Source organism: Culex quinquefasciatus, chromosome 1 (assembly GCF_015732765.1).
Source record: "Culex quinquefasciatus strain JHB chromosome 1, VPISU_Cqui_1.0_pri_paternal, whole genome shotgun sequence".
In the NCBI taxonomy this organism is placed as follows: domain Eukaryota; kingdom Metazoa; phylum Arthropoda; class Insecta; order Diptera; family Culicidae; genus Culex; species Culex quinquefasciatus.
In genome coordinates, this window is record NC_051861.1 from 92,887,369 (window position 1) to 92,907,292 (window position 19,924).

Below are 19,924 nucleotides of genomic sequence, written 5' to 3' on the forward strand. Positions count from 1 at the left end.
GCGGAGTTCGGTAGAGCTGTGCCGTTTTGAGAGGTTAGGATGACCGCGAAATGTGACTCAAACGAATTAGCGAATCGTCTCTGTACATGATGTTTCACTTTTAATATAACAATACTTTATTCAAAACCAATATTTCTTCACTTTGCAAACACCCCCTTCTCGCACACAAAGTAGTACTCGTCCCAGCAGTTCACCACAATCCACTTGAACCCGCCCATTTCCGTGTTGTTGCTCAGCAACACGCACCGGTCGTCCTTCCGGGTTGGATCGTCCGCCGTTGGCATCGGAACCAGTTCGCTCCAGTTGTGCCACACGATGCGCGTGCCCGTCGAGTGCCAGTGAAAGTTGCCCAGCTCGGCCAGATCGCTGCCGCCCACCCAGAACGAGTTGTCCCCGAACTTGTCCGTGGCCTCGAGCACCTTCGTGATGACTTCCTGCTTTTCCGCCGAAGTCACTATCACCAGGTTCCGGTCCAGGTAGTGGCAGTACTCGGTCGCCTTGAACCAGTTGGCCTGGGGAAAGGAAACAAAAAAAAAAATAGTTTTTTTAAATAACAGTATTTGATTTGGATGAAACTTTGTCCATGCATTCCTAATGTCAAAATACAACCATCATTAGTTTTTCTATACAAGTCTTCATACAGTTTTGGGGGCTGGTTACACAAAATGGGTATGTAAATGTTTCAAATTCAGTATCTTGAGAAGGGATTTTCTGGTCGATTTGGTGTCTTCGGTAAAGTTGTAACGTCATGATTCAAATTCCCGGACGCTTCGAAACCCGGACACTCCATCTTGTTTTATCAATTATTTGGATATAAGTTCGCATTATCAATGTCTAAACTGGGTTATTTGATTAATTCTAACATTAACTTTCATTTAAAGTTTGTTTGAACGCTGTAGTTAATGTCAAAACAATTAAATAAAATTGAATTATAAGATTACCAAAAATGTGAAACATTTCACGTGAAATATTTCATAGGCGTCCGAAGCACTGGGAAGGCAAAGCAAAATTATTGATTTTTTCAATTCAATTCAATTCGGTTTTATTGGTGAATAATCAAGATACAATGAGTTATTTTGAAGTGCATAACAGAGTTTTGGAGTTCCTTACAGCTGTGTGTTGCATCATAATTCATTTAGGAACAATTATTTCTTTAACTAAGGCACTAGCAAGAGTAAGAAAAAACTATAAAAAAACTTACAGAAAAAAATTATTGATTTGATTTCCTTAAATTCCAGCTAATTTTTATATAAAATATCGATTGTTTTGATGTTAACAGCTTATTTGAGTCCTAAAGAATGCCATTCACTAACAATTCAGTCAAAATTTGGATTTCGAATCAGCTTTTATCAGTGTCCGGGATTCGAAGCACAACAAGTCATTTTAATTTTCAAATTCTGATGAAAAATTGTTAGAAAAGACATATTTTGCATGCATTCTCTTAAAGCTGACTGGTAATACTACATCCTGATGATATTTTTTCATTTCCAACTTATTACATGATTTTTTGTCAGCTATAACGAAAATGATATGCTACTAAGTGTCCGGATTTCGAATCATGACGTTAGGTTAACTGAAAAATAATTAAAAAGGAACAGAAAAAATAGCTAATATCTTAAGTAGGTAATTTTTTTTACAAAGAATCAATTTCCCAAAAAAAAATTTTTATTATGGTTTGATTGAGCAGAAGGCATTGCTTTGAATACAAAGAGACATATAGCGGAATTAAAAGGAAAAACTCGTCTCTTTGTATTCACTTTATTTTTAATTTTTGAAAATTATTTATATGGTTTAGGGGACAAAAAACACAGCTTTTGAGTCATAGTGTGTAAAAGTAAATCTTTCCCGGTTCCTGAGGGGAACACCCGTATCGGGGCCGGCATTTACAAAGCGGATTCAGTGACAGTTTATTAACACTTGTAGCCCCAACGGGGCCAAAAAAGTTGGAAATGCAACTTCACCGAGCCGAAAAAAAAGTCGGAAAAGCCTTTTGTGTGGGACACACGCGACAGAGCTTAGGGCAAACGCATCTGTTGTGGATCTACCTTGTTGGAGGTGATTCTGGACATTCGTCCGGATCGAATGCAACAAGAATCATCCAAATAGGTTGAGTATTCACCGAGATACAGCCGGTTGAAGTTGTATTTCCTTAATGTTAACATGTTAAGGTTAATGTTATCATTTCGTAGGTTGTCTTTATAAGGTGTCTTGGTAAGGTCCAGTTTGTGACGATACACTACCTTCCCTTTGCTAAGCAATCAAATTCAGAAGGGAAAAGATCACCAGTTTTGCTGGTCCGAGCCGAGATTTGAACCCCGATCTACCGCTTACGAGGCGGAAGCGTTACCACTGGGCTGCGCTGGTCTCGGCCATAGTGTGTGATAGTGAACAAATGAAGGTTAAAAAACTTTTGAAGCAAAATAAAATTTGCAATTAAACAATAATATATTGTTTTTGTTTTGATAAAATGTACAGTTTCATGTTATAACTACTGTTAGCAGGCCCGTATCCAGGATTCTTCAATGGGGGGTGTTTTCCCCAATAGGGCGTTAGGGGTGTATGTGTGTGGTAGGAAGGGTGTATACAGTCAACATAGGCGTTTATTTCAGTGCCATATGTTAACGCAGTTGACAAACCTTCCTTGGGCGCTGATTTTTGATACAAAATGATGAATTGTGGTGGAATTGGTTATGGCTAGTAAAAAAATAATTTAAAGTTTTTGTCCCTTGGCTAAAATTCAAACATTTTTTGCCAAAACGTGATATTTGCTTTATATATTGTAACATTAATGTTAAAAAATAATCTAAACATCTGTTAACGCACATAAGAGCGTCTGGTGCTTGGTTCGTGGCATAATCGGATCTGGACAGAACTGAAGCTCGCGGGTTAGCTAGTGCACAGTTATTTGTAATCAAAACTTTATTGCTCTTGGTTTCTGTCGGTTTATTGAACTGTACTGGACGGTAATTAGACGAGAAAACTGTATCTTTCTACATCTTGAGCTGTATTTGAGAACAGGACGGTTCTGTTCTGTCTGATCTGTTCTGTACTGTGTCTCATGGAGCAATTGCCACTTCTAGAGGAGATTCTTGTGACCAAAGCTGGTAGTTCTAGCGGGAAATTCTATAACAATGCCAAGAACTCATTTGAAGATGCTTAGAATTATTCTGTAGTACTAGATCTAACTGAACTGATACAAATCTACAATCTGAACCTTTTGCATGCGCAAACAACATCAATAAACTCATTATATATTTTAATTTCTGCGATCCCTAAATCCTATTTTGTAAATTTCTAAATGCTCTATATGATTGAAATTATAAAACTTAACGATATTAAATCCTAAATAATTTACAATCTATTGTACATGATTCCAAAAGTTAATATTTTTTCATCAATAATTTGTTTTGCCCCCATTTTTTTCAGGGAGGGATGCACAAAAAAATAAATACAAATGACTCTTTTCAGCTGTAGTACACAGACAAAATTCAATTCCCTTAAGGTGTAACGTGCCATCATCAAATATGGCGAAAAAACATGGTAGAAAAACTGTCCCGTTCCACCCTAAAAATGATGCTTTTTTGTTCCACCCTAAACAGTGGAAATATAGAACGTTTTAGAAATATTGAAAATTATTCCCATAAGAAGCACGCAGCATGCATCATATTATAATCACTGTGTACGGAACATTTTCGACAATTCAAAATTTTGCTTTAATAGGTCAACAAATTTAAAATTTCCATAAATTTAGCCTTTATGTTTACAATGTGCTGGAACATTGTTTGCGCCATACAAAATTTTCGCCACCAACAAACAGCTCCAAAATGCCGTTTTATTAGCCTTACCTCAATAAAACTGCAATCCCTAGACGTGCTGCAGCCTGGAGAACCGGATGATTACCACCAATATTCACAACACTCGCGAAATCCGCGAAAATCGTGGTCCTAAAATTGCGAATCGAAGTTTTTCCCGAGCAAATTTTCGTTTGATTTTACACGTACTAACTACTAACACCAGCATCAGTGACATTAGTGTTGGTAATCATCAAAGTTCGAATCATAGGTGTTGCCAGGAATTTCATTCAGGGACTTTGGCATTTATTATTTGAATTTGAGTTTTTCTATCTTTAAAATTGTTAAAATGGATTAAAAACGTTTGACTCTTGTTGTAATTTATTAAAAAGACTATTATCTGGAATAAAACCATAATAATCATTTAAAAGAACTCATAACAAAAGTTTTTCTCAAAATTCTAACGTGCTTGGCAACACTTTTCTTTGACACGCCACGCCATCTGACCATCTGACAGTTCGATTTGTTTGCGTTCTGTCAGCTGTGCTGCCGTGCAAAATACATCCCATTTTATTTTGTTTACAAATTTGCTGTTTTTTACGAAGGCGGAACTGCTACCAGAACCGACTCGGAAAATTAAAACCAAGCCACCGCCGTAAGACCACGTTCCGGTTCTTCTCTTTCGAACCAGTGATGAGAGTGTTGGTCGCGGAGTTTTTTGTGTTCAGAAGTTAGTGGTAAGTTTGTTAAGAAGTTGCTATTATAGTTCATGTTGATAATTATTCTCTCAATTCACATTCCCACAGGAAAACAGACTCAAGTGAAAACTCAGGAATGTTGGTTCTTCGTGGACACCGTGCTGGTCTGGGTGCTGCGGATCACGTATCGGAAGAGTTCCTGCTGGATTCACTGAAAGCGAACGCAATCAATCATGTTTGGAGGAGTGGCGTTTGAAGCAAGGCCAGAGATTTGGTAATAAAAGTAACGATTTATTCATAGGTTAACTATTTCAACAACTTGTTTTACTTTTTAGCGCTGCTCCGGGTCTACTGGCAATAAAATGTAAACGGCTTACCGTGGAACTGACCTTTCCAGATAAAAGCAACACACGATCCTACACTTTTGAAAACTCACATTTGGTCGTTACGGCAAGCCGTTGCACACCAAGTGCTGGCTCATCTGGTACAGTTTGGCAGCTGCGGCCGCCTTCTCGATGACCTTGAAATCATGCTTAATCTCTTCCAACGAAATCACGCGTTCCGTGGCAGTGAAGTGGACCGGGAATACTTCGTCGTCGGATCCGGAATCATCGTTATGAAACCAAAGCTCTCTTCGAAACTGGTCAAAAGATGTCAGTCTTGGAAAAAATACATAAAATAAAATCAGCTGACAGCGATTCTAATCACGAATAATGTTAAAATTTCATGTTTCTGTCTGTGTTAGAATAAAGTTTGTATTTTCTAAGAAAATAAAACAGTTTAATAAGTTCAAATTAATGAGAAGAAATCGCAATCATGTTTTATTTAAGACGCGACGCAAGTTCCAATAAAAACTGTTTTTTGGTTGTTTACGATTGAGTTAAAATTATTTTACATTGCAATTGGTTTAAAGTTATGTTCAAATCATTGTTGGGGAAGATGACTAACAAATACAAAATAATCATTTTCTGGCTTGAATTGAATTATTTTTTTTAGAATGACATTTTTTATTTGGACAGAAAAATATAAGAAAAAGTGAGAATTTTAACTATATATTGAGATAAGGAGATATACTGTTTTCGAATGTTAATTAAGGATTAATTAGGCAATTTTCGAATGTTTGGCAAGGTTGGCTGTCAATACCACCACTACTACACGATATCACTAATACAAATACATAAATGACGTCAACAATGATGATCATCAAACCAACACTATTGCATCGCACTAATACATTAACACTCAAATTGTCTTCACGTTTCACCTTAATCGTGAATTCTGTTCAAGAATGTTAGAACCGCGGAGGAATTTATTCATGAGTTTGGTGCATTTACACTACTAACATGAATATATTTCTTCGTGGTTGCATTCACATTCATGAACAATTGGGTACTAAAGCTCTATGTCAATTTTTATGTACAACGGTAAATAACACGATTAAAAACAATTTCTGATCACTTTTTTTCATTTTAATGCAAATTTTTTTTTTGAGTAGACAACATTTTTTCGATAGATCAACTATGGTCCCCTAGGAACGAGCTGTCAAGTAGGAACTTTTCTGTCAAGAAGGACCGCGAGGTTAATTTTTCAAAATTGATTTAAAAATCAATTTTAAACTCTTTGTGGTCGTACAAAGGTTCATTGTACTCAGAAAAATAAGCTTTATCGCTGTAAACAATAATATCAGCAATCTAAGCTTCATTTTAGGACCCAATTTTCACGATTTCGGGAATTGATTTTTTTTCTGTGTTCATAGATTGAACCCCCGAAACAAAATCAATTTTTAGAGGAAATCAACACAATTTGGTTATTACCGTTTTATTTTAAGGAACAAGTTTGCCGAAGACAACATCGAGTTACATTTACATCGAGTTCGAGAAAAATTTTGACGATTTTGAAAAAAAATCCAAATTAACAAATTCATAAACATAGAGTTACCGGATATGCTTACAAGATTTGTATCAGTGTTATTTATAACATTTTTCTCGCAATTTTTTTTTAATAATATTAAATTTTGGAAACTTATGATTGCAAAACGACCGGACAGGTGTATTGAACATGTTAAAACTGTGGCCTGTAATTTCATTTTTTTTAACTTTTTTTTTTTGCTCCCCTTGACTTTTGTCAGAGTCGAGGGACATAAACTTCAAAAAACAACGGCCTAAGCTAAAATAAAAATCGCAGGTGATATTTGGCACCATGAAAAGAGGTTTATTCTCAAAACTTTTCGAGGTTTATTGTCGTCGAGGAGTTTAATGCATCTTTTTATTTTGAAGATTGTTTTAATTATAAATGATAATTCTTCAGAAAAGTCGCTAAAAGTCGATGGATTTATTTACATATCAATCCAAAAAACATCTAAATCATTTGAAATTAAATCACATGTAAGTTGAAAAAAATGCTTGAAAAAGTTTTCAATTGCTTAAAATGCTCAATGCACCAATCGAAGATCTGTTGACATCATTCAATTCAGCGTCCAACGAAGCTGTCGGCCACCATTGCTAGTACCAACCACTAGTGTCTTCCTTTTAACTACAAGAACTTCGCCGCCCTGGGCTCCTAAGTGTTTGAGTACGGCACGGAGCGACGGCGCCGGATTCCCATATTTACACTTAGAATTTTAGAGCGCCCGCCGCGGGATTCGAACCTGCAACCTCTGGATTGTGAGTCCAGTGCGCGGTCCGATTGATCCACATGGGCGGGACGCAATTCAGCGTCCAACTTCTTTTAATAATAACAGTCGAGTTTTGCTCTATTAATTTTTGTTTCAAAGACATGCTCAATAAAAAAAGAGGTTTTTTTGGAAAATTGACGAAAATCGCAAAACTTTGGGGCGGTGCCGTGTTTTAATAGATCAATAGCCCCACTAAATTTGAGCATAATTTGAAAAATTCGATTTCGAATTTGTTGATTTTCGTTTACAGTTGAGGCTAAATGCCCCTAATTTTGAACACCAATAGAACGTTCTCAAACCTTATTTACCAGCATTTTAGCTTTTTTTTTTAATAAATTGATTGATTCGTCCGTACAGGTTTCCATAGAAACTTCGAAGCTGCCCATACAAAGGCTTAGGGGCATTTTACGCGGCACACCACTCGAAATCGATTTTGCTGAATTTGAATTGAGAATTGAAATTTTCTCTTGGCGTTAACTATCTAAGTTTTTTTTTTCAATAATTTTTGATAAGGGTGTTTCTAGTTAGAGTTTAGTTATTCTCTGGGCGTCAACGATAATAGTTTTTTTTCAAAATTATTCTATGAGGGTTTGTTTATTAAGAGTTGATTTTTGATTTGGGCGTCAGCGTTCAAAGTTTTTTATGAAGGCGTATTTAGTAGAGCTGAGTTTTTTTCTTGGCGTCAGCGATCAATGTCATTTTTTAAATATTTTTATGAGGGCGTATTTAGTGAGAGTTGAGTTTTTTTATTGGCTTCAACGATCAAAGTTTCTTTTAAATATTTTTATGAGGGCGTATTTAGAAAGAGGTGATTTTTTTTCTTGGCGTCAGCGATCAAAGTTTTTTTTTAATATTTTTATGAGGGCGTATTTAGTGAGAGTTGAATTTTTTTGCTTGGCGTCAACGATCAATGTCGTTTTTTAAATATTTTTATGAGGGCGTATTTAGTGAGAGTTGAATTTTTTTTTTCTTGGCGTCAGCGATCAATATCGTTTTTTAAATATTTTTATGAGGGCGTATTTAGTAAGAGTTGAGTTTTTTTTCTTGGCGTCAGCGATCAATGTTTTTTTTTTAAATATTTTTATGAGGGCGTATTTAGTGAGAGTTGAGTTTTTTTTTCTTGGCGTCAGCGATCAATATCGTTTTTTAAATATTTTTATGAGGGCTTATTTAGTAAGGGTTGAGTTTTTTTATTGGCTTCAACGATCAAAGTTTTTTTTTTAATATTTTTATGAGGGCGTATTTAGTGAGAGTTGAGTTATTTTCTTGGCTTCAACGATCAAAGTTTTTTTTTTAAATATTTTTTATGAGGGCGTATTTAGTGAGAGTTGAGTTTTTTTTCTTGGCGTCAGCGATCAATGTCATTTTTTAAATATTTTTATGAGGGCGTATTTAGTGAGAGTTGAGTTTTTTTATTGGCTTCAACGATCAAAGTTTCTTTTAAATATTTTTATGAGGGCGTATTTAGAAAGAGCTGATTTTTTTTCTTGGCGTCAGCGATCAAAGTTTTTTTTTTAATATTTTTATGAGGGCGTATTTAGTGAGAGTTGAATTTTTTTGCTTGGCGTCAACGATCAATGTCGTTTTTTAAATATTTTTATGAGGGCGTATTTAGTGAGAGTTGAATTTTTTTTTCTTGGCGTCAGCGATCAATATCGTTTTTTAAATATTTTTATGAGGGCGTATTTAGTAAGAGTTGAGTTTTTTTTCTTGGCGTCAGCGATCAATGTTTTTTTTAAATATTTTTATGAGGGCGTATTTAGTGAGAGTTGAACTTTTTTTCTTGGCGTCAGCGATCAAAGTTTTTTTTTTAATATTTTTAGTGAGAGTTGAGTTTTTTTCTTGGCGTCAGCGATCAATATCGTTTTTTAAATATTTTTATGAGGGCTTATTTAGTAAGAGTTGAGTTTTTTTATTGGCTTCAACGATCAAAGTTTTTTTTTTAATATTTTTATGAGGGCGTATTTAGTAAGAGTTGAGTTTTTTTTCTTGGCGTCAGCGATCAATGTTTTTTTTAAATATTTTTATGAGGGCGTATTTAGTGAGAGTTGAACTTTTTTTCTTGGCGTCAGCGATCAAAGTTTTTTTTTTAATATTTTTAGTGAGAGTTGAGTTTTTTTCTTGGCGTCAGCGATCAATATCGTTTTTTAAATATTTTTATGAGGGCTTATTTAGTAAGAGTTGAGTTTTTTTATTGGCTTCAACGATCAAAGTTTTTTTAATATTTTTATGAGGGCGTATTTAGTAAGAGCTGAATTTTTTTTCTTGGCGTCAGCGATCAAAGTTTTTTTTTTAAATATTTTTATGAGGGCGTATTTAGTGAGAGTTGAGTTTTTTTTCTTGGCGTCAGCGATCAATGTTTTTTTTTAAATATTTTTATGAGGGCGTATTTAGTGAGAGTTGAATTTTTTTCTTGGCGTCAGCGATCAAAGTTTTTTTTTAAATATTTTTATGAGGGCGTATTTAGTGAGAGTTGAGTTTTTTTTCTTGGCGTCAGCGATCAATGTTTTTTTTTTTTAATATTTTTATGAGGGCGTATTTAGTGAGAGTTGAATTTTTTTCTTGGCGTCAGCGATCAAAGTTTTTTTTTAAATATTTTTATGAGGGCGTATTTAGTGAGAGTTGAGTTTTTTTCTTGGCGTCAGCGATCAATGTCGTTTTTTAAATATTTTTATGAGGGCGTATTTAGTAAGAGTTGAGTTTTTTTTTTTGGGTTCAACGATCAAAGATTTTTTAAAATATTTTTATGAGGACGTATTTAGTAAGAGCTGGGTTTTTTTTCTTGGCGTCAGCGATCAAAGTTTTTTTTTTAAATATTTTTATGAGGGCGTATTTAGTAAGAGTTGAGTTTTTTTCTTGGCGTCAACGATCAATGTCGTTCTTTTAATATTTTTATGAGGGCGTGTTTAGTAAGAGTTGAGTTTTTTTTATTGGCTTCAACGATCAAAGTTTTTTTTAAATATTTTTATGAGGGCGTATCTAGTGAAAGTTGAGTTTTTCTATGGGAATTAGCGATCAAAGTCCTTTTTAAACATGATGGCGTATCTAGTGATAGTGATGTTTTTCTTTAAGTGTTAGTTATGTAGAAGGCTTCATCCATCTACATCACTTTTTTTTAATGTCTATAATTTTCCATGAGGGCATATCTAGAGTCTAGATGTGGATGATCCAAAAAAATGGCGGCCCTTCGGGCCGTGTTTTTTTTGGGGCGTTAGGGGTGTAAGCCATTTTTCCATGGGGGGTGTTGAACACCCATAACACCCCCCTTAGATACGGCCCTGACTGTTAGGTATAACTTTCCGATTAAAAAAAAAAGAAAGTCGGTCTTAATCAAATTAATCAAGTGAAAAATCGAAATAACCGCTTCCTTGATCTTCTATTCACTAATATGACCGAAGATTTCTGTGTAACTGCAGCCAAAAATCCACTATGGAATTTTTGGCTTTTTTTTAATTTTTTTTCGATTTGGACTACACTGAAAAAAATGATACACGGTAAACATTTTTTGATGAGTTTTAATTCTAATTTTTATCAATAAAACTTAATTGCCAAAAAAACATTACTTTCAATATTTTTTATTCTTTGATATGTTTTAAGGGACATCAAGTGCCAACTTTTCAGAAATAGACAAAAAATCTTTGACCGAGTTATACATTTTTGAATCAACACTGATTTTTTTCAAAATAATTAAATATTGGTCTCAATTTTTTTTCAATTACATTTTCCGATATAAAATCGAACTTTCAATCAAAAAGAACTCTAATGAAATTTTGGTAAAGTGCGCCGTTTGCAAGTTTTAGCCATTTTTAGGTAATTTTTAGCCCATGTTTGCCCACTTAAAAAAAAATATATGAAAAGCTGAGAAAATTCTCTATGTTTTGCTTTTTTGAACTTTGTTGATACGACCCTTAGTTGCTGAGATATTGCCATGCAAAGGTTTAAAAACAGGAAAATTGATGTGGGTTTGCTCAAATATTACGATTTTCGGAAGTTCACATTTCAAAATGGCTAATTCAATATTACGTATTTTTGGCGCATTTATCGACTTTTAAATTCATTTAGCCAAATATATAATTTAAATACTTTTTAAGGTTAACTTTTGTCAATTAAAGTTTAAAGTTGAGAAAATTACTTTTCAATGTCTAAGACAAGTCAACTGCAAAAGTTTTTTACGCTACCCTACCTATTTTTTCAGAAAAGTCCTAATCATTACCTACAACATTGCCGAAGACACCAAATTGACCAGAAAATGCCTTCTCAAGATACAGAATTCCATACATTTACATATTACATACCCATGGAGACTTCATAGAGCGCTGGATATTCTCTAGCAGAAATGTTCTACCGTTCTAGCAGGATTCTAGCAGAACCAGCTATGCTACAATATTTCGTGACTGGGAAGCTTTTTGACTTATTTTCGTCGCATTTGGCACAGTTTGCGGCTATTCAAACAACATTTTAGAATAATTTAGATATAACATCAATAGAGAGTTGTTTGCTCATTTCCATTTGAGCTAATTATTACTTTGAAAAAGTCAACAACACTTCATGAAAGCTGTAATTAATGATCAATGTTCAATGATAAGCCGATACAGTGAAACCTCTTTTTACGCGGTGCGTTACGTTTTTCTAATTTGCCGATTTTTCTGGAATGACGCAACATTTTTGCAATCTTTTAAAGGCAATTTGTAGGTTTTGTTCAGATCTACAAAACGCTTTATGAAGCTTGCAAAAATATTGTATGGTTTTAGAGAAATCGACGAAATAAAAAGCGTAACGCCACCGCGTAAAAAGAGGTTTCTCTTGGAAAAAGATAATGATTGAAGGTTGTAGAACAAGATTTAAATTATATTGGTATACCAATGAAAAACTAAGTATATGCAAATAAGATTATTACAAATCATTGAAGCAAATAAAAAAATCAAGAGTAGTTTAGTTTTTTGTAAAACAAAAGTTGAAAACGGAAAAAGAGTGCATAATTGGCAAAGGGAGCGCGTGGTCGTGAAAAATATTCGGAGTGAAAAGTGATTTTTTTTTGTGCCTTTTGTTTCACATTTTGGTCGTGTATTGTGTGCTGCGAGGAGAAGATTTCCCTCTGAAAATGCAGCGTCATCAGTTCATAATTGACAAAGGGAGCGCGTGGTCGTAAAAAGTATTCGGATTAAAAAGTGATTTCTTTTGTGATTTTCTAAGCCCTTTCTATATCATCGTTGATCAGAAGGCACGGCGTCGGGTGGATTGTGTTTAAATTTTTCGAATAAGGTTTTATTTTTTTGCGGTGAAAAAGCCATTTCTATATAATGAACGAAAGACGCACTGACAATTTGAATTGTTGAGTTAATAGTGGAGCAAAATAACTGAGTGTAAGTGAGTTTGTATGTTAACCAGAAAGACCTTCCCATAGCATCGTTGCTCGGAATGCTCGCCGACGGGTCTGTTATGAAAGTCCTTCCCATAGCGTCGTAGCTCGGGAGGCATCGAAAAGCCAATACCTTATCCTACTAACCCAAAAAAAAAATAATCACGTGCATCTCCTTCAAGCATGATGCTGTGGATTCAACGGTCTCAAGCGGTATCAACAAGTATATAGCGAAAAACTATGTGCTTGATGAGTCTGCAACTTCAACTATCGGACTAACATTCCTCCCTTTCGTTGAACTGCAGGCTTCTTGGGAGGGCGCCGGTATTGACTAATAAAGTAGAGATCTTCAGAGGTTAAACACAGTGAACGGATGGTTGGCTCCCACTGATCATTTTGATTCATTGTTTAACTTCAGCTGATCTGTCAATAACGGAGTAGCAGCTCATTGGCAGTCAACCATGCTCATGCTCATGCTCATGCTCAAACAAAAGTTGAAAACGGAAAAAATAAAAAAAAATATTTGAAAAATTGGGCTGTAGAGGGTTGAATTGTTTCTAATTGATTACAAATCTATTTCCATAAATTTTTAGTTATTCCTTTGAAAAAAATCTTGCCCCTTTATTTAAAAAAATGTATTTTGGTTGAGTGAAATACAATCAACTAAAAATTCAAAATACATTCAAACATTCATAGGGTTTTGTCTTAATTGACAATATTTTGAATATTGCCTTATTTTATGTCAATCTTTAAAAAAGCATAAACAAGCACCAAGTTTGATATCCACGTTTCATAAAAAACTAAACTGGAAAAGAAAATCTTTCATTGAGTAAACTGCCGTTCTACGCATAATTGTCCCATGTTCAAAAAAGTGCAACTGAGAAAAACGCGATTGAATTTTTTCGACCGATTTCTGTGTTTCTACGCATAATTTTCCCGTGGGTTCCTTTTCGCCCTATGTGTCCCTAATCGCCCCAGTTAGCAGTTTATCAACCTTATTTGTGATTCTCTTGCTATACAACAGGTAAACAAGACATAATGCTTATGGTCGTTCGTTTGAGGGCTAGTTCCACACTGAGTGCCACACTCAGAGCTGTCAAAGTGTTTCTTTGAAGAAACTCTAGTGCTCGCACTAGCTGTTCAAAGGAACTAATGAAATCGTGTAAGAAAATACTTGGTGGGACAATTCTGCGTAGAATTTTAACGATGGGACAAACAGACTTGGTGTTGTTTTTAATAATGGTACGTTCGTTTGAGGGCTAGTTCCGCACTGAGTGCCGCACTCAGAGCTGTCAAAGTGTTTGTTTGAAGAAACTCGCACTAGTTCCGCACGAGTTTCGCCGCCATCTTGGAACTGAAACTCTAGTGCCGCACTCGATATTTTTTCAGTTTCATGCGGGTTCCATGCACACTGAAAAAGAATGTTCGTTTGAACCAAAACTGGCACCGACGAGTGTGGCACTCAGTGCTGCACTGGCTGTTCAAACGAACGTACCATAAGTTTCCGAACAAAGTACCAGATTTTATGTGTTTTTCTTAAAGTACACATCAAATTAAACTTAAAAATGTCATAAAGTCAAAATCGTCCAAAACTGACATGGGACAACAGAACCAACTAACCTTAAAATTCGGCACCACCATCGGCGTGTCCGGGTCGCACTCCCGCGTGAGGGCCTCCTTGTCAACGGTGACTATGGCGGAAACAACTACGGTGGCCACCGCGAGCCAGGACAATGCCCAGCCCCAGAGACACCAACCGACGACCATGGTGGACCAACTGTTGCAGACAAACTGAACTCCGCAGTCGACGCGCTAATTGGCCTGACATTGGACGTTCGGAAAACTGCACCAAACACGCGGATGATGCACCGATAATTTCGTGGTTCGGAATAGTTTCGATACCATCATGGCAATTATTATTCCGTTACATGTGATTTGATGTAACACAATATTTTTATTGCCCAGTTTATGGCTCAATGAGTGTGGCTTTGACATTGTTTTTTTTTTGTTTCGCCCAGATAAATTTTTCCATTTATTTTCGGTTACAAGGAAAAATGCTCTGCTCTGTTCTGAGTTTGTGTGTGCGTATCAGAGCGAATTAAGAACAGTCCAAATCTTGGAGCTAATTGGTTCCAAGGTTTCGTGTGGCTTCTGTTAAGGCGAGAAAATGGTAATCAGCTGGGAAAGGCTCCAGCTGAGCTGTTCATCGAGCAAATGTAACCCGACAGCCGGCACGGCACAATTTTGCCGCCAATTTATTTAGGTACCTCTTGCCACCTGGCCACCACGTGGTAGCCCAAACGACACGATGGCCAGTCAGTTGTTGGTAAAATTCTAATTAATTCATCTAATTATCGGACACACATCTTTGGCTCGAGCGCGGCAATGTTAGATTCTAAATGTTAAATGAAAATTTCTCGAAAAACTTAACTTTAAATCTATAAAAAAAAAAACGTTACTTAATCCACCTTTAGGTGGTTGGTGCCTTCCTCTCATTTAAAGTGATTCCAAACCCCCTAAAGTGTCCACATGTTTATGGATCTCCCCTAACGTTCGCAGCACCAAAGAAGTCCTATTAAAAATAAGTGATGAGCCATTTTTTAAACTGCTTGTAATTTAAGATAGGTAAGTCAGATCTTGAAAATTCTTACTCCACCTAAAAGGTCTTCTCATATGCTTTCTAAAAATATATAACATGTGAGGGTTTCATGAAAAAACCACCCTTTTTACCATAATTTTAATTTAATATGAAACAGTTTTTTTAACATAACTTTTTAAATACATGATAAAACTGCATGAATTTAAATAGCAACTTAGGGGACGTTAAGACGGATCGATTAAAACCATTCCGGCCAAAATCGGTTGAGCCTGTGACGAGATATTCCAGTGACATTGATTTGGTACACATGTCTACAACAGCCAAACACACAAACATTTGCTCAGCTGGTTCGATATGTACAAATGAAGGTAGGCCTAGGAGGTCTAATTAAAAAGTTCATTTTCCGAGTGATTTTATAGTCTTTCCTCAGTAAGGTGAGGAAGGCAAAACAAACTGCCTACAGACTTTTTGTTAAGATTGTACATACACCGCCGTGGGTAAATAGATTGAGGTTATGTAACAATATGTGATATGGCAGGTTACTATGCAAAAACCACCCTTTTTGCAAATTGTGAAATTTTTATGCAGCGGTTTTTCAAGCTTAACTTTTGATGTGCTTTACTTAATCTTATGAATTTAGGGACTTATGGGATCCCAAGACGAATCGAATAAAGCCAATACGGTCAAAATCGGCTCAGTCAGTGACGAGATATTCCAGTGATATTGATTCGGTACACATGTTTACATACAGCCAAACACACAGACATTTGCTCAGCTGTATAAATGTATAAATGACGGTAGGTCTAGGAGGTCTAATTAAAAGTTCATATTTCGAGTGATTTTATAGCCTTTCCTCAGTATGTGAGGAAGGCAAAAATCTAGATTTATTATTTTCCTTTTTAATAAAGATCATATTCTCAATGAACACTGAAATTTGCTTTCACGTATACAACCCCCGTTCCACGCCAAAACTCCCATTTGCATTTTCCAAACTCTTGATGCGCACTCAAACCTCGAAGTAACATTCCCTAAATAATGCTCATGAAAGGAGCAAATCGATTTAAAACAATGTATGAACTTTTTCGGTTTTTATCATTTTCCAAAAGTTTGTAACAGTAGTTAATTGTAAAAGTTTCTAAAATCGCGAAAACGCAATCAAACGCAAAACAGAATGTTACTGAAAGCACCCCGTCCTTGCCACCAATTCGGTACTGGCTCAGACAGTCATTGGTGATGTGTACTAATGTGCAAGAACGACACTTTGGTCCTTTCATCTGACCTGCTTATTGTTTGGTTGAATACCGCTTGTCCATCATGACTGATGATTCCTCGATCTTTTTCATCACTCTGCTCTTGATTGCGTCCCCCTTGATTGGCAATCCGGAGTTGAAGATTGCCAAAATACGGTTTGTACTCTGGCGAAAGGTAAGGCACGAACCCACTCCTCGTCCATGTTGTATCAGAATGCTATCAGCTGCATCGATGTCGTCACGAACCGGTTCACGTAGTCCATCATCTAGCTTCGGGTCCAGCTTAGTCAGCTTTACGTTCCCGACCGTAACACGTTGCCGATGCCAAACCAGGGACCCAAGACGGAAGTGTTCGCCGCACTGTGGTGGTTCCCCTTTGTGCCGCCGATCCATTGAGTTTTAGGCATGTGAAGAGAAAACGTAGACTTAATTAAAATTACGTGTCCCACCGTGATGTCATAACATTTTACTTGTTTTTTTTTGGGTCACTCCTCTTTCTTCCGGGCTTGTGACCGGCAACAATAGTTCTCAATAGTTTCTTTTTCTAACTAATCTTAAAAATGTAAAGTATCTGTTTACAAATAAACTAAAGAGAATTATTATTGGCAGAGTTACCCCATCCACCCTCCCAACGATCTTGGAAGACTTGTTTTAGTGTCATGTTTTAATTTGTTCATTGCACAGTGGTCCGAAACCGAAATCTAGCGTGACAAAATTGATAGCGGCCACACGTTAAGATTTAGAGCTTTGGTGTCTTCGGGACAAATGATCAGGGTCAATAGAGGCATCTTTTGGTATGGTGGACATTAGGGTGGTCAAAATTTTAGGGTGGTTCAGAATTTATATTTTGGCGGGATGACTAGATAGCGGTGGTGTCTTCAGAAAAGTTGTAGGGAACACCATTCTGAGCAACTTTGCTGAAGGGCACAAAGCTCTATCTTCAAACGGGAAGTTTCTAGAGCCATTTTTGTAATTTAGGTTTAGGTGTTTATGAAAAAATGAGTTTTTTGAATTTATCAACTCAGGCTTATGTCGTAGCGAGTTGGTGTCTTTTAGACATTTGAAGAGCTTATCAAAACATACATTTATCTTCGAAAATCGGACCTTTTAAACGAAAGTTATAGCCAAATACGACGAAAAGACGCCATTTTGAAATGTGAATAACCCGAAAGGTGGTGGAGTTTGACCTCGCTCTTAGAAGCATCTGAAAGTACACATTCTAGAGTACATTTGCTGAAAATATCTCGGAGATCTTTTGTTTAACTCATTTAATCTTAATTTGAAAATGAGCATTTTTAAATCGTTTTGCCCATAACTTTTGATAGAATTGGCCAAATTCGTTTTCAAGAACGAAAATGTTCATTTTGACAAGCTCTACAATTGTCTAGAAGGGCTCAAAAATGTACAAAATAATCTAGTGGTTGTAAAAGAAGAGACAAGTTTTTACTGAAATATTTCAGGAATAAATTTAATTATTTTGTTGATTCCTGAAATATTTCAGTAAAAACTTGTTTCTTCTTTTACAACCACTAGATCATTTTGTACATTTTTGAGCCCTTCTAGACAATTGTAGAGCTTGTCAAAATGAACATTTTCGTTCTTGAAAAACGAATTTTGGCCAATTCTATCAAAAGTTATGGGCAAAAACCGTTTTAAAAATGCTCATTTTCAAATTAAGATTAAATGAGTTAAACAAAAAAGACCTCCGAGATATTTTCAGCAAATGTACTCTAGAATGTGTACTTTCAGATGCTTCTGAGAGCGAGGTCAAACTCCACCACCTTTTCGAGTTATTCACATTTCAAAATGGCGTCTTTTTCGTCGTATTTTGGCTATAACTTTCGTTTAAAAGGTCCGATTTTCGCTCTCTTGGAAGATAAATGTATGTTTTGATAAGCTCTTCAAATGTCTAGAAGACACCAACTCGCTACGACATAAGCCTGAGTTGATAAATTCAAAAAACTAATTTTTTCATAAACACCTAAACCTAAATTACAAAAATGGCTCTAGAAACTTCCCGTTTCGAGATAGAGCTTTGTGCCCTTCAGCAAAGTTGCTCAGAATGGTGTTCCCTACAACTTTTCTGAAGACACCAAAGCGCTATCTCGTCATCCCGCCAAAATATAAATTCTGAACCACCCTAAAATTTGGACCACCCTAATGTCCACTATACCAAAAGATGCCTCTATTGACCCTGATCATTTGTCCCGAAGACACCAAAGCTCTAAATCTTAACGTGTGGCCGCTATCAATTTTGTCACGCTAGATTTCGGTTTCGGACCACTGTGCATTGTTTCCTCCTGCAATCGTTGTTTTATATGTTCTCTTTTTTCCAGACATCAGAAGACTTCAGCTGATAAGGTTTTAGTCGTCGAAATTGAGAAGACATTAACTAACATGGATTTTGCTTCCAAGTTCAGCCTCTTCTCTATTTTTGATGGGATTTTTGCTACAACGACATCAGAAGACTTTAGCTAATATGAATTTTCTGCATATTCAGCCTCTTCACTATAGACGTTGAGCTATGTTCTCTTTTGTTTGTTATCATTTTTTAAATGCTACAACGACATCAGAAGACTTTAGCTAATATAGATTTGCTCTATATTCAGCCTCTTCACTATAGTCGTTGAGCTTGAGAAGACATTAACTAACATCGATTTTGCCTCCATGTTCAGCCTCTTCTCATTTTACAGCCCGATCATCGTTCTTACAAAACTAGTATGTTTTTGAGCTAAATTAATCACGAAAACATCATCTTGGTCTGTTTGCTCTAAATCTTGTATCACAGATTCGTTCAGAGGAATCATTGCGCTGTAATGATTTCCACTTAATTTAAGAACAATAGGTCTTTTTCTAGATTGACAACTGGTAGTACTTTTATTATCTGCTGATAATCATCTGTCCTTTGGAATACAAACAAAATACGATTTAATCGCATGCTAAGTGCCAGGAGAGTATCGGTAATTCCCCATTCAGAGTTAGTGCAACATATCCTCAACAGTTCACGTAGCTTAGCATCTTTACTCATCTCTGGATCCACTTCACTTATCGTTAGATCAGCTTGCAAACTTTCAAAAAATAATTTATTCCGCCACACACAGTCAAATGCAAGTGCTCTTAATTCACTTTGGCAATCTTCAGATCCCGTCAGTATATAAGAAATCGCGTTGAATTGACAGTTACCATCAGGAGCGATAGATTTTACTTGAAAACCAAAAAATATTTGTTTCAAGTTGTAGTTCATCAATCTTTCTGAAAGGCACAATCCAGGTCGCTGCACATGATACGTTTCTATTATTTCGAGTGATCGTTCGCAGTTGCTCAAATGCACTTCTATTTCTTCATCACTATATTCATCGAGACTTTTAAGAAGTTGTTTGTTAAGATTCTCAATTGTACTATATCCCATTTCTTCTGGTAGCAACAGTCGTTGAATTTGCTCTGCGTTATGCAGTTCATCTATTTCATTGCTACAAATAATACTGGTGCTTATGGTGTTGATATGCGGAGAATCAAGAGATCCGACACTTTCTTCAATAACATCTGCATCTTC

General features: G+C 36.0%; 1 protein-coding gene and 1 long non-coding RNA gene across 2 annotated transcripts; one reads left to right on the forward strand and one right to left on the reverse strand.

Annotated features, from left to right (window-relative positions):
- Positions 1–98: 98 nt before the first annotated feature.
- LOC6042703 (perlucin) lies at positions 99–14,318 on the reverse strand. The gene is made up of 2 exons (XM_001853430.2): positions 14,143–14,318; positions 99–512 (listed from the first exon to the last, which is right to left on the reverse strand). Exons 1-2 carry the CDS (start codon positions 14,287–14,289, stop codon positions 138–140), a joined length of 522 nt encoding a protein of 173 aa, XP_001853479.2. The 5' UTR covers positions 14,290–14,318; the 3' UTR covers positions 99–137.
- Positions 4,316–5,260, forward strand: LOC119765555. The gene is made up of 3 exons (XR_005276813.1): positions 4,316–4,528; positions 4,598–4,763; positions 4,825–5,260. It is a non-coding gene; the product is annotated as an uncharacterized LOC119765555 (long non-coding RNA).
- Positions 14,319–19,924: the final 5,606 nt, after the last annotated feature.